Raw genomic sequence first — 19,896 nt, forward strand, 5'->3', positions numbered from 1 at the left:
TAACTCACCATCTTATGAGCTAATGGACAGTAGTGTATGAGTTACTTATCATATACCAGTCTGTAGTGTGCAATTTATTTTATATCTTACTGTCCAAACATTACAATGCACAAATTACTAACCAGCTGAAGGGATGTTATCTACAATTCACTCACCAGTTAATGGATGACAACTTACTCACCATCTGATGGTAGTTAGGCATTGCTGGTCATTGGTCTCTACACATTTAGAGTGAGCATCAGTAAAGACCCTCATCACAAGGTCAGAACAGAAACACAGATATGCCTAAAATAGAAAACATAAAGAATGGTCATCCATGAAGACCCTCATCACAAGGTAAGAACAGAAACCCAGATATGTCTAAAATAGAAAACATAAAGAATGGTCATCCATAAAGACCTTCATCACAAGGTCAGAACAAAAACACAAGTATGCCTTAATTAGAAAAGATACAAAAAAATGGTCCTGCATAAAGACCCTCATCATACTGTCACCAAACAGTAGCATGCACATGATATTCTTAGTTTTTTAGAACTATAGCCAAACCTGCATTAAGTGAATATTCTGAAATTAAGGCAATTAAATACAAGTTTGTTGTACATAGAATACAATATGCATCCCAGGGTATCTAAAACAAGTCTTTTTAGGTAGATCCTCATCAGTTTTAGGAAAAATCCATATAAAATCAACTTTCCCACAGTCAATGATCCCTTTCCTAACAAAACAAATCCTTACAGCATATGAAGTTTTCAACTTGCCACAGGAAAGTGTAACTAAGTACCTAACTTTCCCTGACCCAAATTTCACTTGCCCCGGGTAACAGGAAATAGGAATCCTAGAACACTGCTAAGGCAGGTTTTACTGTGATTTGTTACTAATTACAGCCAAGAATCTTGATTTGATAGTATTCACTTATTGATGTACATAACAGACAAACAGACAGACAGACAAAAGATGGCAGGATGATTCTTGTAAATATGTGTATGTACCAAAAACTGCAAGCTCTTGATATTATAGGCAACAACCTAATTTCAGAAAATAAAAGAGATTTCTTGAAATGTTGGAAAGGCAAAAAAAAATATTTGAATTTTGGTCCCTCATTTTATTTTTAAATATTATCTACTCACCCTATGCTTGGGAACAAATAGAAATGCCTTCACATCACCATTGATGTCAAACCTAAAATATAAAACAAATCAGGAAGATTTGTTAATTTCATGGATTAATTATAAATGCCATGTTTTTATTGACTAATGTTCAAATATTAACATAAATATGATAAAAACAGCTGATACAATACAAAATACAAAAGTGTGTCAATATGGGATTGAGCCGTCAAATAAAAATTTTACTAGTCCAATACAAAATTTAACCGTCCAATATGTCATATTGGCCTGGTTAAGATCAATATTGGCCTGGTTAAGATCAATATTGGCCTAGGCCAATATGACGTATTGGACTAGTTAGTCAATACAGGTATAATTGCATAAGGTTCAGTCCAATATGGCTAGCCTTGGACCAACAACTAAGCTAATATGGAATAATACTATAATATTGCCCTGCTTGTTATCAGTAGGAGATCTCAATATTGACCTAAAGGCTGATATTTAGGGCAATACATGTATCCAAAAAGTCATGGAATAATCTATTTCACACATTTTACAGCAGTAATAAGTTATTTTCCAACTCTTTGTTTTTTATGAACAATTTCCATTCTCCATGCTTTTAATGAATTTATCCTATTGATTGCTTAGAAATGACTAAAACATGACAGTGATATTCCTTAATGACAGAAGATGATGTATTACACTACTCAAATAACCAAAGTAGCATGAGTGCAGTCCACATGAGTTACCGGTATTTGTCTTTTTAAAATTATATTAGGGGGTGGGGTTGGGGTTTCGACGCTTAATTCACAACATATTCTCCCCAGAGTCAATGTCAAACAGATTTCTGTTCTTCTTCCTATCTAACAAAAAAGAGTTTAAAAATCACTGTATTGCAGGAAATTTTCACAAGGTCAAGGTTCAATTTTTCACTATATTCACGAGTTTTGGAATAAAATAAAATAAAATCTTGGACCAGTTACTGTACACATACATGTAATTTCGATTCTAAAAATCTGAAGGCACCAAAAATTTAAGATGGTGAAAACTTAACATCCCTATTCATAAGGCAAATCACATAATTTAGCGACAGTGAAAATAACCAAGGATATGGAAATATCTTTTTCAACAGACGTAATCTTTAAGTACATTGTACCAGCCCATACAGCTGGTTCATGGTGTAGAAAAAAAAACACCAAAAGAATGATAATCTTTGAAAAAGACATAAATCTTTCTCCCACTAAATTCAACCAAATCAAACTAAATTAAGAGAGATAACTCTTGCAAAAGTACGAAATTCATACACAATTTATATAACTTTTACTTCGAAAGTGCAACAACCTAAGGACAAACTATGAGAGGTTATGAGGTCATGAGGTCTGTAAGTGTTTTTGAATAAGAAATAAAAGGAAGTTCAGTAGATTTTGATGTGCATGAATCACCTCCTGTCTGATTTTTATAAAAACTGATACTAAAATACATGTACCTCTGGTTTTCAATAGTAACGCCGCTGTCTGTTGACTTTAGTGTCCAGATACTGAACTGGTCCTGTATACCCATACGATAATAGGACACGAAGACATCACCAACCTTAGATGGGAAGTGGGTCATACATTTGATGCTCGCTGGATTTCGTAGAGTATGGCAGAGCTGAAAATCAGAACAAGAGAAAAGTATCAATGTAAAGGAACTGAATTCTGTTCTAGGTATAAACCTTTAGTGGTTTGGCATTCTAACCCAAAGGTATAGGGCCATAAAGCTATCATTATGGCCCAAGAATATCAACTTTGTTCTTGTTCAAAACAGAGTGAAATACTGTATAGCAGGGTGCTAATTTGGGTGTGTTTTAGCAGCCTATCTAAAGCCCCTCCCCCCCCCCCCCCCCAAAGAAAAAACACAAAATATTTACTGTTGACCTAAGTATTTGATGCACCACCACATGCCAAAATAAGAAGCGCTAAAACTTTTTGTTAACCTTTCTTGCACAAAAATTGCCAAATTTTGCACCTGCAAAAATAAATGGCCATATGGTACCCGCTATATAAGTATTGCAAAATGAATGTTTTGTGGCTTCAGGTCAGTGTAATGACATCAATATGATGCCACTATAAAATGCCCTTTAACAAAAACTGCTGAATATGAATAATTTTGCACATGTACAACTTTATTTTCACATATCACTTAAAAGTATGTTAAATATGTACATTGAATGTGTTGATTAAATTATTCACCATTTTGAACATTTTTGCAGAGACAAATTTTGGGTGGTTTAGTGTCAAATTTTGTCCCCTTTTAAAATTTTTGTGGTCTAATATAGCATTGCTTAAGAAACATTTGTAGAGCTCATTTTGATAAAGTTAAATTGAGATAATATTATATGTACATACATTAATTTTCACAACCTCTTTATAATCGTGAAATATTGCAAAATTTAGAATGCCATATTAAGAATTTCCAGATATAATTACAAGTGTCATAATTTATCTTACCTGTGGCCCATAATATAAGGTTGTGCTATCATCATATTTGTCAGAGTTCCTCAATCTATCGCCAATCTCTTGTTGAACCTTATCCCAACTCAGCAGTTTGTCCCACTTCTCCAAATCCTGGGCACTCATTATGTGACTCATCGCTTACCCTAAGGAGGAAAAAATCATCATAAAATTAGGGCATTAATAGAACATTAAGTGATACTCCACCATATTAGGCAAAATAAAACAGTCTTGTTTCCCGCTACCAGCAAAAAAAAAATATAGAGCAGGTAGGTAAATCATTCCATTTTTGAAAACATTTTACATTGAGTTATTGAGGAAACAATCTAGACTTTTACGGTGCTTGAGCCAAAATGACCATAAATGTTTTAAGCTAGGATAGGTAGGGTAACAGGAAACAGACATATTTTTTTTGCCTAATGGTGAGGAAAAGCAAAATGTTAAAAATGCCACACTCAAAAACTATATTTTGGATTTTGCTGAAAATTTAACTTAAAATGTATTGTATAGTACTAGTTACACAACGCACAAAGCTTGAAAAAAAACCTCACAAATGGCCCCTAAATTATGGTGTTGGCAGCTAATAATTTCTACAGTGATTATAAAGAACTACACATATTAACTACCAAGCCATAATTATAAGTTAAAACCCTGTTATAGCTCAAAATTTCCATCAAACCCTTGAAATTTTAAAACAATTTACACCAAATTATTCATTTTCAAAAATGAGAAACAAAGTTAAATGGTTTTCCTTTATGACTATGAGTTAAGCAAATAAACACAGAGGTCATCTAGAGACTACGAGGATAAAAGTAGACCATATGATGTACATGTACATGTAAGTGACAGAACAGATTTACATGTACACTAGAAATTTTATTTAAACTCTACCGCAGTCTAGTTTCATGTATCCATTCATGATTAAAACGTTATACTTGTGTATCCCAATCAAATTCCTATGTTCCAATCATCCCTTAAATTGAAATAGAGGCTTAAAAAATACTTCAAAAAGGTTGTTGAATCAGAATGCTTACAATTAGATGATATCCCAAACCATCACTTCCACACCAAATTTCATACCTGCTACTGAGTTACATACAGTATCTGAACCGATCCACGCAACCAAAATTGCAGTCGGTCATCAATCATCGATCAGTCATCAATCTGTTAAACCGAACCATTAGACCGGTGAACGCATCACGTGACCACAGAGCGGTCAATGCATTTTACGGATTCCATTGTTTTGTTTGTAAATTTTTACACATATTTACATAATTCAATAAGTTTAAACATCAATTATTTTTATTCTACATTTGGTTTATATTTAACAAAATACAATATGTGGATTTAATATCTTAAATATAAGGTAAATTCAGTATGGTAGTATGTTGGATTTGTTTCAATGGAAATTCCTAAATTTACATGAACCGATCATTCGTCATTTTACATAACAAAACTGTGATCAGATCAATCACCGGTCATTGGTTATCGATACGTCACTGATCAATCAGACTGAGCGGTCATCCATCCATCAAATAGTTGCATAGATTGGTTCAGGGACTGTACATGTACATTTTTATTAAGTTTTTAATCGTACATTTTCAGTGCACACTTTACAAAAGATGAGGACACCTCCATTAAACATAAAGTACTTACTGACAATACTCTACCATTATGTTCATGAAACCTTTCTGCAAGGGTAATAAAATGTACTACAGGATATTTTTAGAAACTAGATTAACTTCGAGCAATACTCAATAAATTTATACCCCTGCTCCCTATTTAATAAAATATATTTTGGTGTAAATGCTACAGGATCAATAACCCAACCCCCCCAAAAAAAACAAAAAATAAAATAAAAAATAAGTAAAAACCCAAAAATTCAGATCAAAATCTGAGGTACATTGTAAGGAAGTGCATACCTTCAATATTAGAATATAAATATTCTGTGAAAATTTCATTAAAATCTATTCAGCAGTGTAAGAGGTGTGCAACTGATAAGAGAAGGGCACCTCTCTGCACAAGGGAGAGAAGACCAGACACACCATTAAGATATAACATACATGTTCATGTACATGTGTAACAAACTATGCTGGATGATTCTGGTTACTGAGAAAATATTGATTACTTCATGTTGATTACTTCCATGTTGATTACTTCCAGCCAGAACAACCAGAATTGAGCTACATGTATAACAGTCATGTTATATTTCACAAGAAAAATGGGAGAGGCGTAATAGAGCATGATTAAAGGTTACTTAATGAAATGATGCTTACTTTGGACAGAACCACCAAAATTAAGCAATAACTTTCCACTTAAAGTCCACAAGGAAAAGGGGGAGGGCATGATAAAGCATGATTCCAAGTTACTAAGGAAATGTTGCTTACTTTGGACAGAACCATCAGAATTGAGCTATAAATTTCCAGTTAAATTCCAGCAGGAAAAAGGGGGGAGGTATTATAGTTTATAGAGGTAATATTGCTTATACCTCTGGACAGAACTTCCAGAATTCATTCCAGTTAAATTCCAGCAGAAAAAGAAGGAGGTACATGTATAAGTAATGTTGCTAAGATTTGGACCAAAATTATATATCCTATACCATCTCATTTTAATTCCAACAGGAAAATGGCGGGGAAAGGGGGGTATAAAAGTTTACTGAGGTAATTTTGCTTACCTTTGGACAGAATCATCATAATCATCTATCCTATACCATTCCAGTTAAATTTCGGCCTTGTTTTAACCTTATACCTGTCAACAGATGTACCAATACAGTGTTTAAACCTAGTGCCCTAAATAAGGCTATAACATTAATATAGATCTAGCTTAGGCCACACCAATCTAACACAGTGGAACTTGTCTGAATCAAATCTCTTTTGGACTTTTAAATTGGTTTGGTTTAGACAGGTGCTAGGTTAAAGGTTCGAAATACATTTCAATTGATATAAAAGGTCTTTTAAAAATGTCTGGTTTAGACAAGTTTTTCAGGTTATTCAGGGTTCAATGTATTTTAGTTTGAACAGAAACATTTTGCCTAGGCAAATTTAAATATAATTTAACAAAAAGCCTACATGTAGCAGTGATTGAGGTTCAAATTTTGAAAGTGGTCCAATGTTATTGATATTTTAATGGTTCACTCTTTAACACTCTTTAAAAAAATAGTTAATATAAATGAGACTTTTTGAAGGTAGAATGTGATAAACAGATAAACAGTGCATTGCCCCCTCTAATCCTAATTAATGATCATTGAAGCAAGGTGCACTGTACATGTGCATTTGTTTTTAACATTTTTCAGAAAGGAGTGTACAATCATATGTTTAAATATGTACCTGTAAACATAAAATTTGTTTTTGAATGAACGCATTGTAACTTTTGTTCTAGCTTAAAACCAATTCATGATGGGATTAATTTTTGATCTCTTAGACTTTATCCTAATCACTCTTTACTAAGTCTGTATTTTAATCCAAATGAATCCATGTAATAAAGATTATAATTACCAGTATACATATATTTAAATTTTAACATTTATATAGTATACAGTATGAAGAATGGGATACCAATTTTCGTGGAGTTCCTGGGAAGGCCAAACCATGAAATCTGGTTCCCAACCAAAAGAAGATTTCCATTTACATGTATGTGTATACTGAAAATGTCATAAATATTAATTCAAGAATCCACGAACTTGTGTATCATCCCTAACCCAAGAAAATTGGTATCCAGGAATTAAAGTACTTTCATAGTAATACACTGAAAAATCCATATTGCATGCTGCATCAACCATGAGATACCAATATCAGGCCTGAGAGTGTAAAAAGTATTTGTTTTGAAAAAAGTACCACTCCAGATAAGAATCATTTAACATCTGATTCATGGTTGGATTTTTTAAGCTTACATGTTAGTTTTTATTTTTGATGTTTAAAATGTAATGGTAAACAGAAATTACCATGTGGCTTTTCATATAACCCTTGTTCTTAGGAGATAAAAATTTATAATATAGAAAGTACTGTAGAATTCAAACTTACAATAGAAACTGTTAGGTTTTCAATGTGGATTATCTCCTAAGAGCAGACAGATTGGAACCAATAATTACACATTTCATCATATAGACCTTATAAAGGAACTTAATAACAAAAATAAAAATATGTAGCCCTTTTTGGGGTGTACCAGATATTACAGAATTTGCATGATTCTTACAATTACTACCACTTACTGTGAAATAAGTACCTTAGTGGATACCAATTTTCGTGGATCAGCAAAGAAACTCAAGTTCGTGCATTCTTGAATTCGTGATTTTGAAGTTTTCAGTTTACACATCAATGAGAATCTACTATTTGTTGGGGACCAAATTTCGTGGTTTGACCTACCCATGAAAACCATGAAAATTGGCAATTTAAAAAAACAGTAGTACTTTCACAGTAATACAAGAATACTAAATATTGCCCATTAGTGTCATCTCATTTTTACATGTACAACATACTTCATGTTCATCGATCTGTACTTAAGCCCGAACTATTTAAGTGCAAGTTTTTGCAAGAATCAGACAAAATGGAAGAAAATAAAAAAACATGCATGTCAAAATCCACCAATCTGACAATATAATTTCACTCAAGGATGCTTAATTTCTCTATTTGAAAAGATCAATATCAGTGCATTTTTATGAAATTATAACTGGTCATTTTTCCTTGATTCTGATGGTGCAAGTAGTAAAATTGACTTTTCAAACTGGTGCTTTTTTTTTCATATCATAATGTATATCTTTCACACGTTGCCTGATTCTTACATAGACTGACACTTATTTTTTATACTTGTACTGTAAAAGCATTAATTTTGACATTGTACTAATTTTCGCACATAAAAGCGTGAAAAATAGTACGAAAATGGATAACCTTGAATATGTTCACTTGACAGAATCCGCAAAAATTAGGAGCCACAAAAACTAATATATTTACAGTATATATATTTGATTGTTTTTACCTGATATGTGTGAAGGTGTGGTAGTTTTAAGTATTTTGAGGGCACTCAACCATTTCAAAAAGTTTCATTTGGGCACACCACCATGACCTGAGGGCAGTTTATTTTCCTGAACCTGCAATAAACAGACTTCATCCCTGTGTGTTATGTACTGTAACAGAATGAAGTTTCAAGCAGAAATCAAAAGAATTTATTCCAAGGATAAATTAAGACTAGACAGGAAAAATAGACACAAAATATGAAATAGCCAAAATAATACATACAAAGTAACAAAAGTAAATAAGCAACCAGACTCCACAAAAAAAAAAACAAAAAAAAACTGGGAGCATGATGGACCTGGTGCACCGGTAGGGTAAGCGTCTCACTTTTCTAGAAACATACAGAACATGTAAAAGTGTCATAAAAGGGTGCCAAAACAACAAGAGTAAATGTTTAAATGCAAATCAATTATGAAATAATTAATTCAATGGAACTTAACTTGTTTGATGAATTCACTATATGAACATATCTGTACATTCTGTCTCATTCTATGACACTTATACATATGACCCAAGCATTATAAAACAAAACATCAGAAGATGTACATTATTTATACAAGTATACAGAATTTGGTATGGAATGTGGAATGCAAGACTGAATTTTTTTTACATGCATAACACAGCCTTTTAAAAAAAGTTACATGTTGAACTATATTTCAAGTTTTGCTGTGAAGACTCACGACTGAGTTTCCTGCCTTAGTGGTTGTGAACTATGAAATATGAATTATGGATATGTGCTATAGCTTTCCATGGACATTATTTTATTTAAGAATTGGCAATAATAAAAATTTTGTCTATTGAAAAATAATGTAAATTTTCCATGTGCATATTGTTTATTGCGCATGGAAAATTTATGTTATTTTTCAATAGACAAAATTTTTATCATAGCCAATTCTTATAAATTAATTTTAAAACATATTTTTATCTTTAAACATGAGAAATGTAGCTCTGAATTTAACTGAACAGGGGCATGTCAATATTTTTTCATCCATTGCGATATAACAAAATTATTTTTACCAATCAGATTACAGTATTTATCTCAAATTAATGTATATATTGATTTTCAGAAATGTTTTGAATGCTATAGGCATTTTTGTCCACTGTGACTTGCCATAGATATGTTCCCATTGAATTTTAAGGTTATGTTTAATTCATCTGTCATTACCTGCCGAAAGGTGAGGTCAATTGATGTGCTTATAAATTTCCCATTGTATCATTGTATTTGAAAAGGAAGCCCTTTGAAATTATTTCCATAAAAAAAAATTCTTGTAATGGCAAGTAGTAGCGACGTGCTTAGACATCTTTTCAAAAGATCATAATAACTTTTTAATCTGAATTTCATCTTCATTTGACTTGACAGCAATTTTCCGAACATGACCATAGCAAAATTTGAAAATGTCTCTTACTATCTTGTCCTTAGGAAAACAGGATAAATAAATTGTTTTTAAGTTTACACTTGATCTCTAGTTTCAGACCAACAAATACTGAAAATGTGCAAGGTACTACGTTCTTGTTCTAGATTGACTAGATATTAGAATGGAAAAATAGACGAAATAAATAATACAGAATACAATTAAAACAAAAGAGGCCTGTTTTTTTTTCTCAGTCTAGAAAACAATGAACTACCGTGATACATTGAGACCCAAAGGTTTTGCAGGAATTATTGCCTGAATTTGCTGAATTTACTACATCTTTACTGTCAAAGCGGCACAAGAAACGGCATTATAGTTTTGTAAACAAACCGGTCAGCTGGTCGTGTTGAATGTTGGCGGGAGTTATTGTGACGTCACAGTTCTTGAAAATTGTAAACGATTCCGGACCATATCAAATAGTTCCGTGCATTGACGTTCCTACACTATTCTGGAATGGCAAAAGTAATGCCGGCATAGAAGAGATTTGGAAACTATATCATACTTCATTTTTGAAAATGGGCTAACAGTTTAGGCGAGTGTTCTTCACATTTTATAAATTAATGGAACGAATGGAATTGAACAATACTGAATAAACGACCCTTTTCGTGTCGATGGTCGAAGAGTTCTAGATTTGCAAGATTATGCTCGAAGAGTTTGATGGAAGTTGAAAATCACCGAGAATGCCCCCTCCCCCCACCCCTTACCTGTCAATGTCCGAAATTTATTGATCTTGGGCCGTGGATTACATTCTTTTGATTTCCGCTGGAATCTTGGTTCCCTTGATTTCTCTTTGAATATTTTCATTTTATAAAAAAAGATTCTACGTTGGCCATTCTGAAAAACCATTTTATTCCGTGTTGCTGAACTTGTTTGTAGAATTGTTCTTGCACCAAAAAATAATAATAATAATAATAAAAAGAAAATTGAAAAAAAAATAATAATAATAATAAATTACGTTCTTCCTGTCTTTGTATAGTTTCTTTTTATCACAATGTTTGTGAATGCTTTGAAAGTATGACACATTTTGCAGAATAATGGGATTCTACAAATATCGGCTGAAAATACAGACAAGGCGTCAATAATAGAACAATGCAGAAAATCCAAATCAAAGAAAGATATGACTGATATTCAAACTTAGCATTTATATACATATTGAAAATAGACACCGCCTCTTATGGAGAAATACGGTAATTTTTTTCTACATAATTAGCATGTTGAGGTTGGGCTTTTTGACAATATATGTTGTAGACAGGCGCGTAGTTGAGGCCAAATTGAAGTGCAGGCAAAATTACGGCAGGTGGCAGAGCCCTGGTAGGGGATCCAGAGGGGCGAATCCCCCCTCCGAAGCTCCGCGGAGATAGCGTTTTAGAGCATCATTTATGCCTCTCCTGGATGCATTTTATCTCCAAAAAAAAAATGGCAAAATTAAGTGCAGGCAAAAGCTTTTTTACCTAACGGCAGCTACGCGCCTGGTAGACGGTACTTACTACGTGTGATCTGTAACTCAAAAGTATCAAACCAATACTATTAAAATTTAGTACAGTGTTTATACGTACACTGTTCCGGAATGAATCTTCAATTATGGAGAACTTTGATTAATTTTTTGTAACTTTTTTATATAAATGTTGAATTTAGTCATTTTTCAGCAGTATAAACCATCGTTAGTACAATACTTCAGGAAATTTGTAAACTATGTTGTTCCTTTAATTTGTAACTTGCTTAGTGTTTATATACAAATTGAAGATATTTGTGTGCTGACAACTATATGACAGTGATGTATGGGTTAATATACAAATGAATATGTTGCAGTTGATATAGTACATGTTTTATTGAAAGAGAATCGTAGACTAAGAAAGACAACTTTAGGCACATTGGTACACTGTTTTAAGGCCATTTAAAAATAACCTGGTTTCCGAATCAATAATCAACTACAGGCTAAAAACCACTAATTCCACTTTCCATAGGCTTCTATGCTAATTTCACAATATTCAATGGCTTCTCTGGACTTTACCTTAACTTTAACCTGCAGAGGACTATATATCAGCATGATTCTACATATGTCAGCTCACAATCCTCAGAATGGCATGTGGGGTTAGCAGACTTGCAGTGCAGTACTGGTCACCGGAAGTGAAGGGTCTATAAATAGCATGGGAAATCCCAGTGTTTTCACAAGATAGGGGTATATTTAAAAATCATTATGGAGATTAGGCTTCACATCACAAGAAGCAAATTGCACCTATAAAATGTACAGAAATGTTTTTCCTTTCAGAAACTGTTTAAATTTTTTAAATAAGATGAGAACTTTTTTCACAGCACTATGAGGAACAGGGGTAATTTCTGCGTAGGACTATTTTTGCGTACGTTCCAAATGCTCATTGGTTGAATTGGTGGTCTGTAACCTACATTAATGCACGTTGACTGTGCTTTCTACTCTTACTTCAGTCTTTTTAATCATATACATGAACGTTAATATGAGAAAACAAGAATTCCCCTTATGATTAGTTTTAGGAAACGTAATGTAAAATATTTGATTCCATTTGCTTAATTTGTAAAATATGAGGTTTGATAAGATTTCTATATATATTTTGAATATATTTACATTGCATGCATCTTTAAAACATGGTGCAAAAAGAACAAAAATAATGTTATAATTTAAAAAAGTAGCGAATTTTCACGTCTGAATCGAATATGGGCTTGGATATTTTGGTAATTTGGGGGTTATGTGAAAATAATCTACGCATAGTTTTGGCCTAACATTTTGATTGATTTTTGTCTCTTTAAACTTAAACGTATGCTTTTGACGGAGGTAACTAGGAAGTAAAGCATACGCCAGACATTTATTTTGATATTAGAAAGTGGATATAAAAAATTATTTCTGCCAAAAATTGGTAAGTGGTAAGGAAAAGTGTTTTTACTTCTCCAAACGTAGGTGTAACTATTTCAGTTATTTTAATTTCGTTTTATTTTTCATATACATAGTGTATATAAGGCTAGAAACCACTAATTCCACTTCCCATAGGCTTCTATGCTAATTTCACAATATTCAATGGCTTCTCTGGACTTTACCTTAACTTTAACCTGCAGAGGACTATATATCAGCATGATTCTACATATGTCAGCTCACAATCCTCAGAGTGGCATGTGGGGTTAGCAGACTTGCAATGCAGTACTGGTCACCGGAAGTGAAGGGTCTATAAATAGCATGGGAAATCCCAGTGTTTACACAAGATAGGGGTATATTTAGAAATCATTATGGACATTAGGCTTCACATCACAAGAAGCAAAATGCACCTATAAAATGTACGGAAATGTTTTTCCTTTCAGAAACTGTTTAAAATTTTTAAAAAAGATGAGAACTTTTTTCACAGCACTATGAGGAACAGAGGTAATTTCTGCGTAGGACTATTTTTGCGAACGTTCCAAATGCTCATTGGTTGAATTGGTGGTCTGTAACCTAAAATACATAGCGTACATCATTTGAACGCCTTCTAACTAAAAATTATAGAAAATTATTTGTTCATCTTTTTGACAAAGATTTTATCTAAAAAGCAAGTATTCTAGAACTTCTTTGAGCAGTGCGTTTAAAAGTTTCAAGCAATCGGTAAGTGTTCCACAAGGACAGTAGCAGGCGGAAGGGTGTTGGCGAGGCACTTCAAATTTTCTTTTTTGCAAGTTTATAAATTTGTCCTTTCCGTACAATTCAAAAATGTGTTAACTGGAAATTTATCATCAAGCAGAAGTTAAAGTACTAAATATTTATTAACAAGGTAACGTTAATAGTTGTATTATCAACCGATTCCATAATACTTATAGTTTAAAACTAGCATTATGAAATCTCTATTTTTATCAATTTAGATCGAAGATGAGAATTGACATAGCAGTCGATCCAAATATTTACAAAAAAAAGGGGACAGTGGATCCTATCAAGAAACTTATAAAAGGAATCGGATCCACTGTACCTTTTTTGTAAATAAAAGAAACAAGATATTCTGAGTTGACTGACATTAATGAAATTATTTTTCAAAATGGCTTTCATTTTGCAACCATTTTCATTAATTGCTCGGATTCCAATGATTTTTGATATCTTTAGGAAACATTATGTTCTCAGTTGAATGGTGATGAAGAATTAAAAGTTTGTTCTGGGCTGTCATTTTCCCGCTAATTTTATACTTGCTTTGATTTCAACGAGAATATGGTCTCCTAAGCTGACTGGTAATGATGAAAATGTCGTATAGCAATAGTTTAACTTTATTTTAAGTTCTTTTTTTTGTATGCTGCACGTGCTAATGCACCCCCAGACCTGTTGAAATAATAAGGCATAGGGAGACCCCTGCCCATTTTTTTTCAGAGGTTCTAAAACACTTTTACAATATTTGACAGTGCCTTAGGTAATCAGCTGAACAGCATTCATCAACATGTTCTTTTTGTCAAACATGGTAACAAAGCATAACACCTTTACTTACTTAGTTAATAGGGTCTGGTTTGCAAAGAGAGCGATCCATGCTGTTCAAGAACCTCTTTTTGAAGACAGGGATGACCAAGATAGTCAACAATGTTGTAAGATTATAGACTTTATTACCGCGGGAACTGTGTGACTCATGTTAAGCGTTGTGGCACTTTTTGTAACGTCATTCACTACGTCTCTATGTCTAAACGTGATATTTTTGTAAAAAAAAAAAAAAAAAAAAAAACATCAGTGAGTGGTCCTTTATTAAATGATATGTCTAAAACACGTCTTTTGTTGTCTACGCTAACGCTAAATATTACGCAATCATATCACTATAAGATCACGACAACAATATGACGACGCCTAAATATTAACAAAACTGGCGTAATCAATTAATTCCTTAAGATTGCTGGACAATTTTGCCCGTAAACATTTCGTATCATAACATTTCGGAGCGCGTATTTGGACAATTCGAAACGTATTTGAAGGTTTTTAGAATATGATATAACAGTACTAAAAATGAAATGTTATATATATGTAAGACTCGGAAGTGCGATGAGGACGCCGAAGTGCGACGGTCGCGCTGATCTGCGATGATAAACGCTGAAGTACGTTGGATGTTTAACGCAAAAGCGCGGAAGTGCGTTGGTAACCCGTTCAACGTCGCCACGAATTTTTACGTGCATAAGCGCGTACAATATTACAGAGAAAACTAACAAATTGAAAGGAAGGTCATGAAAGTAGCTAGTATATTGTTGCCTGTATAAACAAACGTAGCATGCATCATTACTAATTTTGAGTGTTAACAGTACATGTATTCAATGCAGTATCAAAACTTAAAACATACGTTATGATACTGGAGGTAATTCGAGAAACATAAAATGTCGCTACGGGTAACATAAGATATTGAAAGTCGTATTGCGCGCATCTAAAACTATATTAGGTAGCATAATAAAGTTAGATCATATCTGAAAATTTGGTCTCATTTTGTGGAAATAAAACTGTTTTGAGGCAGTCCACAAAGACATTTTTCTTGTTTAGTCACAAAAAAGTGCATATTTTCTAAATACTTGGTGTGTGGAGGTTCAAGTCATTTATAAGTAATGTAGTGATTATTCTTTTAAAATCCAGTAGCCATGGTAACATACTGAAAAAAAACATTACTGAGTTTTAGTAAAAATCAGGGGTGGCTTTCCAAAATTAACAGCCAAATGCTATGTTTTATAAAATATCAGGCACTTAGACACTACCACAGGATGAAAGCATGCATGGAGTAATTGGAAAAAAGGATTCATTCTCTAACAATTTTAATTTTGTTTTTGTAATTTCCTCAATAGTTGGAAGAATGAACGAAATGAAAGCAAAGTTTTTTTCTGATTGCATGTAGACTAATATCATATCAGAAAAAAAACATCAAGATAATCTTATATTTACGGTATCAACGGAAGAAATCTTCATGATAGTTAAAACATTACAGCAAAGTAAAAACAAACAAACAAACGAATGCACCTCCTCATAGTAGCCAACGCATTTCTGTGTTGCTATTAGTAGTCAAAAATCATGTCTAACCATCGCAGTTCACCATGATCGTAAACGCACTTCGACATACTACCATCGCACTTCCGCGCGACCATCGTACCTCCGCGTCCCATCGCGGTTCCGAGTCTTATATATACATATCCATGTTTCTATGGGACTGTTGTAGGTTTCACTTGTTTTATATAAAGCATAATAGGGTTTGTAAGTCTCGTTCTAGTTTCAGTTTCCCTTCCGGAATTTTCTAAACAAAAACGCAACGGACATACTAAATATTTACAGGTTTAATTTTATATGAAGACCAAAAAATAAAATTTAATAAAATAAAATAAAACTCGCCAAAACACCTTAATTTTAGTTCCTTTAATTCTTCTTAATCTAACCACAGAATGATATGGAATTCCTTAACTGCAGCGTATGCGAGTTACAAAATTAGAAGGGTGCCCCTGTAGTGTGGTGTCCTCATTGTGAAGAATCTCTCTGTAGTCCATGCAGCAGACATCACCAGGTACAAAGAGCAACGAGAGACCATACTACAATATCATTTAAAGATTACAACAAATTACCTCCCTTTATTCTCAATATTAAACTATTCTGTCCAGTGCACAATGAGAAGTATCAATATTATTGCAAGTCACACGATTGTCCAATATGCAAAACCTGCCTGTCTAAGTCCCACATAAAATGTAGAGACATACCTGATATTGATTACGTCATCCAAAATGTCAAAACATCAGCGGTTTTAGAAAATGTATGGAGTGATGTGAAAGCAATACATCAGTCACTTTTGGAGACAGAGAGGAAAATCGAGTTGGACTGCACAGAAGAAAAGAGGAAATACCCACACAAGTGAAAGAAAATGCACAAAGACTCATTAAGCAAATCAAACACCTTGAAAACAAAACATTTTCAGAATTGAATGCTGTTGTAAGCGAACATGATAACGAAATCAGAAACAATGTAAAAGTCTTGGAATATAAAGAAAAATGTCTAAGAGAAATGTTGGGACAAAAAGAGTTGATAATGAAACACGCATCAAATTTCCAAACATTCATTAGCATCAAACAGATAGAGAAAGAAGTTAAAAATTCAGAGGAAACACTAAAGCAATTATTCCTAACGGGAGAAATGAATAATATCGAAATTGAGGAAATCTATGAAGGAGAAGAAACAATGTTCAGCAAGAAATCTCTTGGAGAAATTAAGATATCAAGAAAGAAGACGGCGGCATTATTAGAAAAAGATGAACCAAACACAGCCCAAATGATAGTACAGACCACATTTCCTAAACACGTGACACTGAAACAACAATTTAAATTAAGCAGTGGTTTTTATACAGGTATTTGCGCAATGTCAAATGGACTGATGGTTTTTGCTGATAACGAAAACAATGAGGTAAAAATAATAAAACCTGACCGTAGTAAAGAATCATCAGTTAATTTTAAAGAAAGAGTATATGATGTTACAAATATCAATGTGAACCATGTTGCTGTTTCCAATCTCGACTCACAAACAATATCCATTATAAATGTAGACAGCAGTAAAGTAATTAAAACACTCAGAGTGAGGAACGAGGTAAGGGGACTGGTGCATAGGGATGAAAAGATTATTTTCTGTGCATCAGGGAAAGGTACAATAAGAGTAAATATTAAGAGTGGAAAAATAAAAAAAATAATAAGTGATACGTTTGTTGATATACATTCACATGTTGACACAGACGGGAGAAGAATATGCTATACAAGCTACTTTGGTAATAAAATAACTGTCCTAGATTCAGACTACACAAAAAGTTATCTTAACATTTAAGGATGACGATGTTTTGTCAGAGCCAATGGCCATATCAATGGACCAACATCAGAATATGTTTGTGTGTAGTTATGAGAATAGAAAATTATTGTTCATTTCAAGAAATGGAGATACTTGTGAAATTCTACTAAGTGAAGAAAATGGGTTTTTTGTTCCTATGGCTGTACATTATGATACAAATAACAAGGAGTTGACCGTAGTTTGTTATAAGCATGTGCTGAGAAAGTTTTGTGTTAAATAAAGTTAAACAACAACAATTAAAAATTGAATTATTGGACTTTGTACATTTTTGTTGTTTGGACTGTAAAAATGTTGACGTACTAGTCTAAATATATACACATTTTACAGAGCTACTTATACGGATACTTCTGGAAAAGATAACATTTTAATTTTGTGAAAATGCATTGTTTTTACACTTTTTTTTAAACCACAATCACAGTTGTTTGCAAAAACAAAAGAAAAAATCGTGTTATTTTGACATAACAATAGACAAGCTAAGAGGCAAGAAAAAATGTGTAAAATGAAACAACTTAAACCGATGTATCAGGCACTTTTTCACTCGCCTTGATTTGACTGACAAGTGATTACACACCTCTATTTATACGTAAGACTCGTTCTTATTAGAGCGGTGCGTGTAAATGTAAATTTCGATCTTTTTTAAATTTATTTTTTTTATAAAGAAGACGACGATTTAAGAAGAAAGACATGTGAATTGCATCAATACTTTAATATAAGACGTCATTAGTTTATTGTTGGACAAGAAAGAATGAAACATGACAATATGGATAACTACAAAATGTTTTTCCATGAAAGGGTCATATTTTCTTGGAATCGATGAATAATTCAAACTACGAACTAATAATATTCTTGGTATTTCAATGTTTTGACGCGCCTGCGTAATATACGACTCATGAATTATATATACGTTTGATTGTTTACGGAATGAAGAACAGATTTTACAAAGAAGAAAGACGTTATTTCTATTTGGTAAATCCTGAATTGTTTTGGAGTTATACAGCCCTTCTGGGAAAAAATTGCACCAAAATAAACATATTCATCAAGTAAAACGTTTGAATCGTTGCTGGCTTCCCAAAAAGGTCACATTGCATTGGTTGTATAATTTTGTCAATAATTTTTCTTTTTCCGTCGATATCTGAGTTTTGGTCAATATTTGAGACTGACCTCACATTGTCTGTAGTATCCTTTATCTCAAGTTCTTTGTGGGTAGATACAATGCATAGAATTACTGGAACGAGGATTGTTTAACGATAATACGTCATCTATTGACGAACGCCAAGTGATGGCAATAGCTCAATGGCCCTATGGGACAGTTGAGCTAAAAACATAATTACCTTTTCATTTAAATTTTAGCTTTTCTCCGATATCTAGAAAGTTTTTATTTAAAAGAACCTACAGTTCCTTACACGTTAAAAATTGTAACTAAATCTACCGGTTTTTTTTATTTGGACAAGCCAAGTACTGTATAACAATGCAATATTGCTTTACCACAAAAAGATTGCAGTATAATTTTTGACCATGTGACAGGACAAAGGATGGAAACTTCCTCCCAACAAACAAAACAGGCTATGAGGAAGAATCAATAATCTCAATTATAAAGAGATGTTTTAAGTATACACTGTGCTACATGTATTTCAACTGTGAAATAATGACCCGAGAAAATGGGTTATCATTCACATATGTACTCAGCTAGAGTTGCTTATGTTGGGTTATCTAATCTTACTTCTAGAATGGTGCTGATTAGAAATAAATTATTGTCAGCTGACATAAGGAAAAGGTCTGGTAAGGAAAGATAAAAAAAGGGAGTAACCATGAGTAAAAGAGTAATCAAGAGAACCAAGGTTATAGCGGTAATCAAAAGAATGTAATCCAGGGGCAAAGAACCGACATAGAAAACAGACATACACAACAAAGAACATACAGTAACTAAAATCATACATACAAAGTAACAAAAGCAAATGAGCAACTTGGACTCCACTAAAACCTGGGAGCATGGACCAGGTGCACCGGTAGGGTAAGCGTCCTCTGCTTTTCTAGAAACACCCGCCGAGTTGTTCATAAAAAGTCCGGGGT

At 33.1% G+C, this 19,896-nt stretch overlaps 2 protein-coding genes across 19 annotated transcripts in view; one reads left to right on the forward strand and one right to left on the reverse strand.

Moving 5' to 3' along the window:
- LOC148600095 (uncharacterized) overlaps positions 1–10,376 on the reverse strand; it is a 101,586-nt gene extending 91,210 nt beyond the window's left edge. For 11 of the 17 annotated variants that reach the window (XM_088559545.1, XM_088559550.1, XM_088559546.1 and 8 more), the window contains exons 1-7: positions 10,272–10,376; positions 8,570–8,681; positions 6,273–6,346; positions 3,596–3,744; positions 2,593–2,756; positions 1,128–1,179; positions 182–285 (exon numbers count right to left, since the gene is read on the reverse strand). In XM_088559545.1, the coding sequence (XP_088415671.1) occupies positions 182–285; positions 1,128–1,179; positions 2,593–2,756; positions 3,596–3,736 (461 nt within the window). In that variant the 5' untranslated portion in view covers positions 3,737–3,744; positions 6,273–6,346; positions 8,570–8,681; positions 10,272–10,376. Of the gene's footprint in view, positions 1–181; positions 286–1,127; positions 1,180–2,592; positions 2,757–3,595; positions 3,745–6,272; positions 6,347–8,569; positions 8,682–10,230 lie in introns of all 17 variants that reach the window. The other 6 variants (XM_088559534.1, XM_088559536.1, XM_088559537.1 and 3 more) reach the window with 6 other exon arrangements.
- A 2,431-nt stretch (positions 10,377–12,807) lies between these two features.
- On the forward strand, positions 12,808–18,082 carry LOC148600097 (uncharacterized). Of its 2 annotated transcripts, XM_088558811.1 has the most exons (3): positions 12,808–12,904; positions 14,484–14,573; positions 16,388–18,082. In XM_088558811.1, exon 3 carries the CDS (start codon positions 16,999–17,001, stop codon positions 17,803–17,805), a length of 807 nt encoding a protein of 268 aa, XP_088414937.1. In that variant the 5' UTR covers positions 12,808–12,904; positions 14,484–14,573; positions 16,388–16,998; the 3' UTR covers positions 17,806–18,082. The 2 variants fall into 2 exon arrangements, with proteins under 2 accessions (XP_088414937.1, XP_088414938.1); XM_088558812.1 differs by lacking the exon at positions 14,484–14,573 and having other exon boundaries at positions 12,811–12,904.
- Positions 18,083–19,896: the final 1,814 nt, after the last annotated feature.

The sequence above is a fragment of the Perna viridis genome, chromosome 13 (assembly GCF_037379345.1).
Source record: "Perna viridis isolate PV_CMFRI_1.1 ecotype Kerala chromosome 13, ASM3737934v1, whole genome shotgun sequence".
In the NCBI taxonomy this organism is placed as follows: domain Eukaryota; kingdom Metazoa; phylum Mollusca; class Bivalvia; order Mytilida; family Mytilidae; genus Perna; species Perna viridis.

Bases quoted from the DNA above. Each gene is read 5' to 3' on its own strand.
- LOC148600097 (XM_088558811.1), top strand. From the start codon at position 16,999: ATGTTGGGACAAAAAGAGTTGATAATGAAACACGCATCAAATTTCCAA.